Source organism: Cheilinus undulatus, linkage group 9 (genome assembly GCF_018320785.1).
Source record: "Cheilinus undulatus linkage group 9, ASM1832078v1, whole genome shotgun sequence".
Lineage (NCBI taxonomy): Eukaryota > Metazoa > Chordata > Actinopteri > Labriformes > Labridae > Cheilinus > Cheilinus undulatus.
In genome coordinates, this window is record NC_054873.1 from 8,968,752 (window position 1) to 8,981,257 (window position 12,506).

The following is a 12,506-nucleotide window of genomic DNA, read 5'->3' on the forward strand; positions in this document are numbered from 1 at the left end:
TTAAAATAATTTTGTTTCACATTCAAATCTTCTTTCTTTCAGATATTTTTTCTTTCACTTTAAGACTGTATTTTTTCAGGTTCAAACTTTTGGCCCTGTTCTGGCCTTGTTCTGACTGCTTCATTTCACATCTCTGCCTTTCACAAATTTCCTCCCTGCAGGCACAGCTCTCTTAATGAGACAGTTATCCAGCTCTAAACCCTCTACATAAAAGTTAAAAGTCTACCTTCAGCTTCTGCCCCTAAATCTATATACAGTGCCTATAAAAAGGATTCACCTCTTTGGATGTTTTACCCTTTTCTTGATTTTATAAACCAATCACAGACAATATCATTTGGCTTTTTAGACAAAAATCTCTAATGTCAAAGTGGAAACAGATTATACAAAGTAAAGTGACTTAAAAAATATGTAATGTAAAATAAAAGACTGTATAAATATTCACCCAAGTATTCCTGGCTACCATTACACCATGAAGACAAAAGAACACACAAAACATCTCAAAGAAAAGGTTATTGAAAAGTTTCAGTCAGGGGGTGGATACAAAAACATTTCCAGGGAAGTGAACTACCCCTGTTCTGACAAATCCATCATCAAGAAATGGAAGAAATTAGGCATATCTGGCAAATGTGCAAATAAAAGAATGTGAGAAGGCAAATGGCTGCTGAATGCATGCTTTATTGTTTTATGTTTTCAAATCATGTCCATTTGAAAAGATATTGTTTTTTGTATTATACTGTGTCGTACAATTAAAGTATTTTGCTTTAGATAATGTTCTTTGGTTTTGAATCTCAGGGGGTAGAGTAAGAAGAACACTATAGAAAATAAAGTGTGATGTTTGCAACACATCCATATGGCAGGTAAAGCAATGGAGGCTACAGCTATCACAGCAGGTTCTACCTTTATAAAAATGCTCCATGTACTTGGTTGAACCAACAGTCTACAGAGAAAAGAAAACACAGGCATGCAGAAGACATGAAGCAGCCTCACTTCATACTGATGGTTTGTATTAACTCTTTTGTGCTGATCTCCAGTTTTGCATCAATTGCACAACATGGACTCAGAGGGTGAGCGGGGGAGGGGGCAATTCCTGGTATTTGACAAAGTAAATTCACATGTCCAGTAATAAAGAGAATGCAATAAAGTTCCCCAACTTCTTTGGAATTCATTAAATTTTCGCTAACATCCGGCATTCATATTTTTGGGATTTAGTCGTTCATGATGCTGGATCTGCTTTATTACAGTAAGAAGGTTTAATCATAATATAAACATTTAATCTTAACCAGGGTTTTTTAGTACTATATCCAAGATCAGGTACTTCAAATTTATCAAGCATTGTATCACTGCAGGACCTGAGAGACTCTGAACTTTCTATATCTGACAAATGATGAGACTACTTTGGGAGCATTCCTGTGTCAGACTCCAGACACCGTCTTCTCTCAGCATGGTGCAGCCGGTGTCCTGGATGGATCGGTCAGGCTGCCCCTCACCCCATTTCGTAAAAGTCAGAGATCGCCTTTTCAAATCGACCCTGAAATTCCCTTCTGCTTTTTTGCTGTTGACGCCCATCCATGCCATTCTGTGACCGTCCCCAAAGAACTGAGTCAAGATGTTGTTCTCCTTCTCGTTCTGCGGCAGAGCCAGCTCTAAGCCTCGGCTGGAGCAGAACTCGACGGCTTTGGAGAAAGAGTCTCGCTGTTTGTTGGAGACAAAGTACTTCTGACCAACTCTCACGACAGAAGTGAAAGTTATGGCTAAAGATTTAAAAAGAGTGCGGCAAATTAGAAATCAGTGGGCACATTTTGTTTGTTTCAGTTAAAGCAAGTGATACACAAAAATAGAGGCAGTCTTTAACCATAGGACAATTACATAATAATACTCACCCAGCTGTAACTTAGTCACACTGTCCTGTAAGGCTTTGAGGCCTGGGCAGCTGGAATCAGTGAGATCTGGAGCAAACAAATCAAGTTAACAATGGGTGATTATCTGTTTTCAGATTTCAGAACTTTCCAAGCATCCTCTGAATATCAAACTGCATTTTCTGCATCCTGAAGATAGGAAGCTGCCAGTTTTGTGTCTGACCAGGGTTTCTACAGTCTGCATTAAGTGATCTTTGGCCGGTTTCACAGGTGGATGTTCAACAGATGAAAATATTAACAGCCAAAAAGTCCAGCTAAAAAATAGTCCTAGTTACCAAATAAGAAAATAATTATATATCACACTGTGTTGCCTGGAATATGCCTTGTAAAGAATTTTATAACCCTTATGCCCTCCTATAACCTGTTAGGACCTTTCAGTTGTATTTTTGCTCTCATTTTTGCAGTTATTATGACAAGGTGAGGAAAAAGATGTTCATTTTTTAATGTTTTTTTTAACTATTTAAGCATCCACATTGTGTTAAGAAAATTTTCCACCGTGTACACAAAAAACTGACAGTCTTCACCCTGAAGCCCTTTTTTGGCCCCACTGACTATCATTAAAACCACTTATTCTTTATTCCACTGCCATAGCGATACAGGCAAAGGAAATCCTGTCAATTCCTCTGTACCCCATCATTCAGAGGCAATAAAAAATGCACATTCAAAAAATCACTGCCAGATGTTGCCATGTTTCCATGTTAGCAGAGAGGCATTATGGGAGACAGTTAGCTTGTTTGAACTGATAGGATATAAAAGTGACTGTAGGCCAGTGGGATATAATGTTATATGATGCAAAATGCTTCTTTCAGCACCATGGAGATGTAGAGGGTTATAAGCCATGTTTCTTCATTTGAAAAGAATGTCTTTGTAATCCTTGACCTTTGCAACCATGTCTGCATCATAACAAAGTTTGGGAACCAAGAAGCAGCCGACTCCTGCAGAGCAGAATGTAAACAATGCAGCCAGAGTTAGATCATATCACTTCTCTGTAGCAGGGTGTTCATGCTCAGCAGTAGCAGTGTGGGAGGAGCCATCGATGAGAAGAGGACTGGACTGAACTATCCACAATGGATGCTTTTGTCTTTCTTTGGGACTAATCCAAAGAAACCACAATGGATGGATTTACTGTTTAAGTGGTGGTTACAGTTGAGATCATCAGTTTATGAGGACAATGCATGGTTAAATTCCATTTTCAATGGTAAAGTGGAGTTTCTAAGGTGGGGTCTTGTTAACAGAGCACTGGTTATGTTTTTTTTTTTGACAATTTGTTGGTGTTTTCTGTGGAGGATGTTATTTGGCTACGGTAGCAGCTAATGTGCTGATGGGCTAACTTAGAGCTAATGGTGCTAATGTGAAGTTAAGTGCTGTTGTTTATGTGTTAGACGGTGTATTTTGTGCAGCTGACTGCATGTGTGTAAGGAAAGCTCACAACTTTGTTAAAACAACTTCCACAAAGACAAATAAAAGAATGTCTTTTCACATTCATTTCCAAGGTCCAGCCTATGTGTCAAGCGGGCTGTAATAACAGGATAGCAAGTACTTGGGTTTATTGCCAGTTCAGTTTCTACTGTCTTGGTCTTAAGTCATGTTCAGGAATAAAAATGTGTCCCCAGTCCTGTTTTAATGCAAACATGAAGCTGTATTGGTGTTTGTGTTTCTTTTTTGGCTTTATTGCTGTCAAAAGAAAGTTAAAGATCACATATGGCCAGCTAAAGCTAACGTTCAGTAGTTGTTCTAAATGGACGACATTCTTGAGGACTCGCATTTTGGCGGGAGACAAAATAAAAGGTCTGGCTGGAACTCTGGTCTGACCACTCCTTGTTTTAAGAAAATTACACCTGTGGACATAAATGGGAGTAGAGTTTTATTTTCTTTTTTAAACAGCATGACTCCATGGCATAAAAATAAAAAATGTGTCTGGTGGAAAATAGGAAAGACAGAGCCTTTTAGTTGGCCTTTGCAGAGTACATCAGAGTTTAGCGTGGCCTGCTTGATGACTGATGAAAAAGGAAACTGATAACTCATTACTTGAATTGTGAAACTAACGCATATGTTACAACAAGTAACCTGTGTACTCGGTTGAATAGTACAGAAAACCCAGGTGAAAAGGCATAGTCACCACTGAATAAAGTCTTTCCGAATCAGATTCTGATGAAAGTTTTGATAACAAATTCAAGTAATTACTACCTTGTGTACACACTGCAGCCGTCCCAGGGAGTCCAGGAACCCCAGGAATTCCACTGTATCCTTTATCTCCCCGATCCCCTGGAGAAGAGAGAAACAGATTTACTCTGTCTTCAGGCAGATCCATCCCTCAAAGCTTCAAGATGAAATTAATCTGCCCGATCTTTGAATGATAGGAGAAAAAGGCAGTAGCTACAGGCGTGGGTAAGTAACTAATGGTGACCGGTAGAGCATTTGGCTTGGCTAGTTAATCAGGACTGGTCAACTTTTCTTTACTGAAAGATGACCAAAGAACTGCACTGAAAGCTTTTTTGGTAGAAAAGATTTTTTGACCTTCTCCGTACTGCTGTCAGGAAGAGTTGATTCACCATCTGGCTCCACTGATAGTACACTTTGATAACATCAGCCTGTCGAGCTCACGTCATGTAATTTACTCCCCCGGCCTGGCTGCTATGTCAAACTCTGATTGGCCTGTTATGAATGTGACAGGCAGAAAGTTCACCCAATCATCTTGCAAGATTTTTTTTAATGTTCTGCCCTTCTCAGAAGCAGACCATGTCCAGATAGATGTGAAATGTAGGTTTTAAATTACGATTTCATTTACGAAGGGGAAAAAGCCATCCAACCTTACCTGACCATTTGTAAAAAAGTAATTGCCCCCCTTGCTAAATCATGGATGTTTAATCACATTATTTTGAAAGCTCGGGTCAGTTTCACTGGCCAAACACTGGCTTGATTACTGCCAGACCTGTTCAATCAAGGAATCACTTAAATAGAACCTGTCTGACAAAGTAAGCTCAAAAAGCAACACATTATGCTGCAATCTAAAGAAAATCAAGAACAGATGAGAAACAAAGTCACTGACATCTATCAGTCTGGAAAGGGTTAAGGAGCCATTTCTTAGGCTTTCAGACACCTTTGAACCACAGCGAGAGCCGTTATCCACAAATGGAGAAAACTTGCAACAGCTTTGAACTTTCCAATGAGTGGCCAGCCGACTAAAAATACTCCAAGAGTGCATCTAAAACTCATCCAGGAGGTCACAAAAGAACTCATAACAACAACTAAAGACCTGCAGGCCTCACTAGACTCAGGTAAGGTCAGTGATCATGATTCAACATTAAAAATGGCCTCCATGGAAGAGTTCCGAGGTCAAAACCACTGCCAACCAAAAACAACACAAAGGCTTGCCTCACATTTAACTAAAATATCCTGATGATCCCCAAGACTTATGGAAAATATTCTGTGGACTGATGAGACAAAAGTTGAACTTTTTGGAGTAAAACTATTACGGCATTTCATAAAGAGAACATCATACCAAAGGTTAAACATGGTGGTGGGAGGGTTATGGTCCAGGACTGCTGTGCAGCTTCAGGACCTGGATGACTTACTGTAATCGATGCAATCATGAATTCTGCTTTCTACAGAAAATCCTGAAGGAGAATGTCCAGCCATCAGTTTGTGACCCCCAACTAAAGAACACTTGGGTTATGCAGCAGAACAATGATAGAAAACAAGCAAGTCCACCTCTGAATGCAAAATGAAGGTTTTGGAGTGGCCTCAGTCAAATCCCTATGATGTGGCTGAATTAAAGCAATTCTCAAAGAAGAGTAGGCTGAAATTCCTCCACAGCAATGTCAAAGACTCAGTTATTGCAAATGCTTGCCATTGCCACCAGTGCAACCAGTTATTAGGTTTAGGGGGCCAAGAGGGTTCACGAGGCCAGGTAGGTTTGGATGGTTTCCCCCCTTATTTTGGTTATCTTTGTCTGTCAAAATTTGTTTGATGATCTGAAACATTTCAGTGTGGCAAATATAAAAGAAAAAATCAGAGCATTATATGTACTGAAGTTCCTACCGTGTTTGGTGGAAAGTTCCTGCCTAGTTCTGAAGTCCCTTCCTACTTTCTACCTACCTTTAGGACCTGGTGCACCTCTAACTCCAGGCAGACCAGGTGATCCAGGAAAACCTGGTGGACCAAGTGGACCAGATGGCCCACGATCCCCTTTTTCACCTTTTGGACCAGGAAGACATGGGCTTTGACCAGTGCCAGAAGAAGCCATCAGGCATATAAGACAGAAGAGGAGAAAGAGCTGCATCTCCTCGATGAAGAGCTGACTGATGTTTATTTAGAAGACCCTAAACAGAGTAACATCAGATACATTTTAGCATCATTCACAGCCAATAATTCACAACAATTACAATGAAAGCAGTGTGTTATTTCACAACAGGCCTTAAGAATTAAAGACAGCTTATGTCTGAATGTCACCAGCTGTAAATACAAGAATCTTTCCTCCATATGTGTGTGGATGTGAAATTTGCACACACAGTCAACTGTACTTACAACCAGAAACACAAAAATAAAGCCTTGATTAATTGTCCAAATCTAAAGTTTTCATATACTTCTGGTACCTTACAGACAATCGGCCCCTTGAAAAATATTCAAAGCATCTTAAAAAATGAAATCTAGCGCAGAATAATAATAAGCTGAATGTACTCACTGCAGGAAAGAAGAGGGATCTGCTGCTGGGTGTGCTTCTTCTCCACCTCTCCCAGAGAAACTGACTGAGATTTTAGATTGAACTCATGAAAAAGGAATTTATGCTCTTTGGTAAACAACACATGCAAAGTCTTATTTTGGTTTTACACGGACAAGAGGAGTCCAAAACCCTCCCTCCGTTCAGCCAGGAGAGAAAACAAACAAACAACCCTCTTTAAACCTATTACTAAAGATTAAAATGGAAGTTAACACATTTTAATAAAATAACTAAAGAAATTAGAATTTTTTTAAAGATGATTTTATGTTAGAGAAAATAAAGAGTTACATGAGTTGAAGACCATTTACAACATTTCTAAAGGTACAAATTCAGTGTATTTATAGTTTGGCTAAAGTTGGCCTTTGATTGAAAGTTGACTGATAAAATTATGTGAAAATAAAAAACAAAAATTAATCATGTCATAGTGGCTGATAAGATCTTTGTTTGCTTGTTTGTTTGCTCTTTTAATGTGTTCATTCACTTATTGGTTACACACAATAAAAGATAAACCTTTCCACTAAATAATACAATCATAAATTGAAAATGTGAGTCCTGTTGTGTACATAGATAAATACCTCAAGCAGTCCAGGCTTATTTAATCATAATTGACTAATTTCCTCCTAATATTAATGTAGTCCTTTAAATTGATATTAAATTGACATTATTTTTAATACATTGTGCAGAGCAAACAAGTTAACTGTGCTACTACAAAATACAGTTAATGGCTATATAGGCTTAAATTTTGACATGAGGGCTTTTATTTTGAAATGATAACATTTTTCAATGGGCCATATGATTTCCTTCTCCTCAAGTATTTTGTCAAAACAAGAAAACAAAACAAACAAGCAACAGTAAAAAAAAAACAAACAAACAAAAAAAAAACACAAAAAACACAAAAACTGACCCCCTTTTAAAAAAAAAAAAAAACTTTGTTTTTCCATTTTTGTGAACAGAAAGGAAAAAAATATAAGAATGAAAAAAACATCACCATTCTCTTGCTCAGGCTTTTATTTTGCAAAAGTTTACATTTACTTCCTGGTCATGTGACAACCTCCTTTTGCTTGTTTACTGCCTTATTGTTAAAAAAAAAAATAAAAATAAAAAATGAGAGGAAAGTCAATAAACAAAATTTTCAAAGTTTATTTTTTTCAATTTGAAAGTTTAGATTTTTAAACCGTTTAATAATTTTTATGGATTATGGAGAAAAAATAAGAGGAAAGCTGGCCATTTCCTTAATTTCCTTATTGCCAAATGCCCTTTCAAAAAATTTAAGCTATAATTAGGTACCCTGTAACGCTACATTATGTAATAACACCCCATTATGTAATAATGTAATACATTTTCACTTCATTTTGTAATAACGCCCATTTTGTAATAATCTGAGGGTTGGTTTACATATCCTGTAACTACAGATGAAGGGTAAATTTGTTACATTTTCGGTTCCATATTGTTTTCGTGTTTTGTCTTCCAACATTTCAGTGCAACGATAATGTTCGTGCCAGTAACACTCATTTAGTGCAGTTCTTGTCTCTATGAGCTTTCAAACACGCTCTCTATGAATTCAGTTCTATTTGATTTAGATTTGAACAATGAAACATCCTACTACTTTTTACAATTCATATTTACCATTCATGCTGGTATGCTTGAAGCCAATGTCGTTCTGATGGTATGGTTTTTTTTTCTAATTAGCATCCATTTTGGTGGTTTATTACATTTTATTACATAATGCACCAAACTCTTAAATTTCTTGATTAAAAAAAAGTGCAACACCTGCATTCTGTAATTACTGACACGATATGTAAGAACGTATTACATAATGCAGCAAAGTTTATTACATATTGCGTTCAAGAATTTTATTACAAAATGCAGCATTATTTCATGATGACGGGAAAATTTATTACATTATTACATAATGGGGCGTTACAAACCCTGACCAAAGCATTTGGTTTAACAGCTTTAACTTTTCTTGTTTTACAATATGGCAGTACAGAAGGGAAAAGGGATGGTCAAGAATGCAACTAACATAAACTCATTTCCATTGAAACCAAAATTTAACAAGCACAATCCAAATTTAATGAAACTGAAAACAAGCCAGTATTATTTATTTAAAATAAAAAATGTTGTCTCAATTGTACAAACAAGAGTGGTGTCTAATCTCGACTGCTGACAGCAAATTAAAGAGAATAAATTCTCTGCAGACTTTCAACAGAAATAAGCATGAAGCATAAAAAAACACAATGTTTTATAAGAATCAGGCAGAGGAATAATATCATGGGGCCACAGCATCAGCTGAATCCAGGAGGTTACTATTCTAATGGTCTACTTGCCTTATCCAGAGTTTGTGGTTTAAATCCTTCTGTTACTAACACGCACACAAATGTAGATTATATCAATTATGGCAATCAAGATCGGCACACACAACAAAACGGTGGCTGCGATGTTGTAGCATCGGGCGGTTGAGCCGTGATGTCGAGCACCCTCCAGGTCACCAACCATCTTCCGATCCCTGGACTGAAATGACACAAACATGTATCATTAGATCTTCAGCAATATTTGAGACAAACATTTAACATCTGTTTTTCTGTTCAACATCTTTGTTTGGACTTTTTTTAATATGAAGGAAAAATTCTATTCCATAAACCTGCTGTTCCTTTTGATTAATAGCTCCTTAGGTACTGAGTGTGAGTTTAGTAGTAGCGTAATATTCAGCATGAAGCTCATGGATATTAATTTCTTTATTGTAAAATGTTTAGTTTTTCTTTGGTTATTGTTTCATGGATACCCCCAAGAATCAGAATTACTTAAGATTCAGGCTTTGCCAACAGATTGCAACCCTTTAATCGCATAATCCAAATTCATGCTGTCTCCACAAAATAAGATTTTTCTTTTCTTTTCTTATTGACAGTCAGGTAGAGTTTTATCTTGACTTTTTCTAGGACCTCTGAGGAAGACTGCAGGAAGTTAGCAGTTGCAACAGTTGAGATAAATCATATACTGTTTGAAAGTCTGTTTATTTCCCTTTTAAATGGTGCCATATTTGTAAGGAACAGGTGTTTGTGGGATGAGAAGCAGAGCTTAGTATGTGGGTTGCACCCATGAAAAAACTGCCAAATCTTCTCTGCCAATGCCAAACAGCTTTTTCTGCCATTCCCTTTTATTTGGTGTTGTTTGATGGACTGAATGATTGAAGTCTGAAGGAACAAGACAAATTAGCAATTTAACAATTTACCCATTTAATTAACAGGAGCTTCAATAGTGTGTGAGAGAACCACAGACGGCCCCAACGGCATCGCACCATTAGAGTTAAAGACTATAACCCATGCACACACTGCACAGTTGCACTTTGTTCTTTCATCAAGTCCTGTCCTGTCTGCACCTCAGACAGGACAGGACTCGTGTAAAACCTAACTTCCATTTTCTGTGGTGGATTAAAACAGCTGCTCTCAGGACAGCAAATACTTTCCCTGCTTAATTGTCTGTCAGCCACAAACGGAGAGACAAGCTGTGCCCAATTTTAATGATGCTGCAAAGGTGAAAGAATTCTGTCTTTGAAACATTCTTTATGTAGGTGTTAAAGGACTCATCCTGATCAAACAGTACTGCTAAATTTCTCACAGTGGGGCTGGATGTCAGGCTAGTGCTGTCTAAGGCACTTACACTCTTACAAAGAGCATCTCGGAGGTGTTTGGGGCCAATCACAATGACCTCAGTCTTGTCTGAGGAAAAGAGGAGGAAATTATCGGTTGTTTCCACCAATCGGTCCGGCTCAGTTCGTTGTGGAACGGCACCCTTTTTTTTTTTTCGCGTTTCCATGGAGCAAAAGTTTGAAAGGGTCCCAAAAACCGACCCCTACTGTCCTACTTATGGCACCCTTTCATAGGGGTGCCAATCTTACCTATCTGTACCAAAAAGGTGGAGCTACACACACAACAATAGGGGCTGCACTGATATCACGTCAGCGTACGACTCAGCTGCTCGCCTCCGGGCTTCAAACACGGAAGTCTGAGCTGTGAGAAGCAGGCGAAAACGGGAGAAAAGCGGACTGATATTTTCCTAAATGGGAAATATTTGGACTCGACGGAGATCCAAACTGTTTCCTCATCTATGGATATTGATATTTGGCCACAAATCAAGTTTCCTGACTTTTATCTGGACCTGATTTTAAGAACACAAAGCAGAGCCCAAAGGCTCACATCAGCCTGACCCACAATGGAGGAGAAACTAAATTATTGCTGAAGTTTGTGAATACAAAGTCTTAGAACAATTCATTCCCTTTTGTAACTAGTTATTAATCTACTTCTTACGTTAGGTAACCTGTGAAAACATCGCTTTGTGGTTGTTGAAGGTGCTTGTAAAATTTCAGGCTGCAGACTATTTTACGAGATCAGCGCACCCCAGATTTCTGACTTAATCTAGCTTGATTTTAACACCAGCTGAATTTTTCCTTTGTTTTTAATACAGCAAATTCTCACAGTACAGCTCTAAACTTTCATATTTTATCATATAAACTGTTCTAGACTAGATATATTCACATATAAACATAGCGTTACGAGTCAAACCATCTCTGTACACGTATTCCATCAGCTGTGGAGCTGTACTGACGGCGGTTAACATCATTAAAATGTAGTTATTTTTTTAAAAAGCACTTTCAGCTGAAGTAAAGCTGTTTACTGCTTATTCCCGACTGATTTCTGTCACTCATCCTTTCTATAACTCTGCTCCTGAACAGCTGACTCACCCTGTCTGTGACTTCACATGCATGCTTTTACAGCCCACCCAAGTGGAGCACGGGTGTCTGTAGAGAAGCAAACTATTTTGGGGTTTAGTGTACTAAACCATACTAAACTGAACAGAATCAAACCGGATCCCCTGATGGAAACACGGCTTTTCTGGTCATCCAGGTCTTTAAGGCCTGCTTCTAGTTTAAATAACTGAGATCTATCATTAGACCTCATGGATACATACAGTTGGGTAATCTTGGTGTCAGATCAGGTATGTGGACTACAGATTGCTGTTTTACAACCACTTCATTGAAAGTTCATCTTCAATGAATATACCAATTGTTTTTTGATACAAGGACAGCATGATATTTTTGTCTGACTTGTTTAGAGTTCTTGCAGGTAAATCCTCTGTCTAAAGAATCTAACATTTTTATGTATAAACATGCAACCCTTAACAAATGGTAAAAAAAAAAAAAAATCTAATATTAAACAATTTACATGAATACATATTCCAGCAGCTGATTTGTCAGTCTTTGGTCATAAATAGTCCAGCCCGCAGGATGTCACATTGCAGAAAATCCAGCATCCAGCCTGGCAGGAGTTTGACACCCCTGCTTTTAACTGTCACCCTTGCAAGAGTTTGATGCATTCATTTGTCTTAAGTTGGTTGGACAAATCATGAATAAATCATGACATCAAGGTATGTGATTAATCAGAATTTTAAAAATGTATGCACCTAATTTGGACCTTAATTAACTGCAATTAATGCATAAATGCTGTCAGGCCTAATCATTTTATTAATAGTTAAAACACCAAATAAGATAATCCTCTAGGCAGATGATGCAACCTTTATTCTTGCAGGCAGAAATATCCTCTCTAGATGCTCTTATATAGAATTGAATCTTTTTTCAAATTTTACACATTAAAGCCAAATTTGTCTAAACTGACCTTGATGGAGTGGATGAGAGCGACCAGTCCAAGACAGAAGAAGTTCATGTAGATGAAGCTAAAGAGAGACCAGATGATGTGGTCCTTGGGGGGTTCAGTGGTGATGGTCACAGTGGTGGTCTGAACCACTGCAGGTGCTCCAGGCTGTGCAGGATACCCTTCATACCCCCTCCCTTGCAGTGGTACCCCCTCAGGATTCAT

General features: G+C 38.1%; 2 protein-coding genes across 2 annotated transcripts; both read right to left on the reverse strand.

Annotated features, from left to right (window-relative positions):
• Window positions 1-499: 499 nt before the first annotated feature.
• On the reverse strand, window positions 500-6,652 carry LOC121515397 (mannose-binding protein C-like). Its single transcript, XM_041796145.1, has 5 exons — window positions 6,601-6,652; window positions 6,015-6,238; window positions 4,104-4,181; window positions 1,881-1,946; window positions 500-1,751 (listed from the first exon to the last, which is right to left on the reverse strand). The coding sequence occupies exons 2-5, from the start codon at window positions 6,196-6,198 to the stop codon at window positions 1,369-1,371; spliced, it is 711 nt and encodes a 236-aa protein (XP_041652079.1). The 5' UTR covers window positions 6,199-6,238; window positions 6,601-6,652; the 3' UTR covers window positions 500-1,368.
• A 2,330-nt stretch (window positions 6,653-8,982) lies between these two features.
• On the reverse strand, window positions 8,983-12,506 carry LOC121515780 (dispanin subfamily A member 2b-like). Its single transcript, XM_041796757.1, has 2 exons — window positions 12,306-12,506; window positions 8,983-9,147 (listed from the first exon to the last, which is right to left on the reverse strand). The coding sequence occupies exons 1-2, from the start codon at window positions 12,504-12,506 to the stop codon at window positions 8,983-8,985; spliced, it is 366 nt and encodes a 121-aa protein (XP_041652691.1).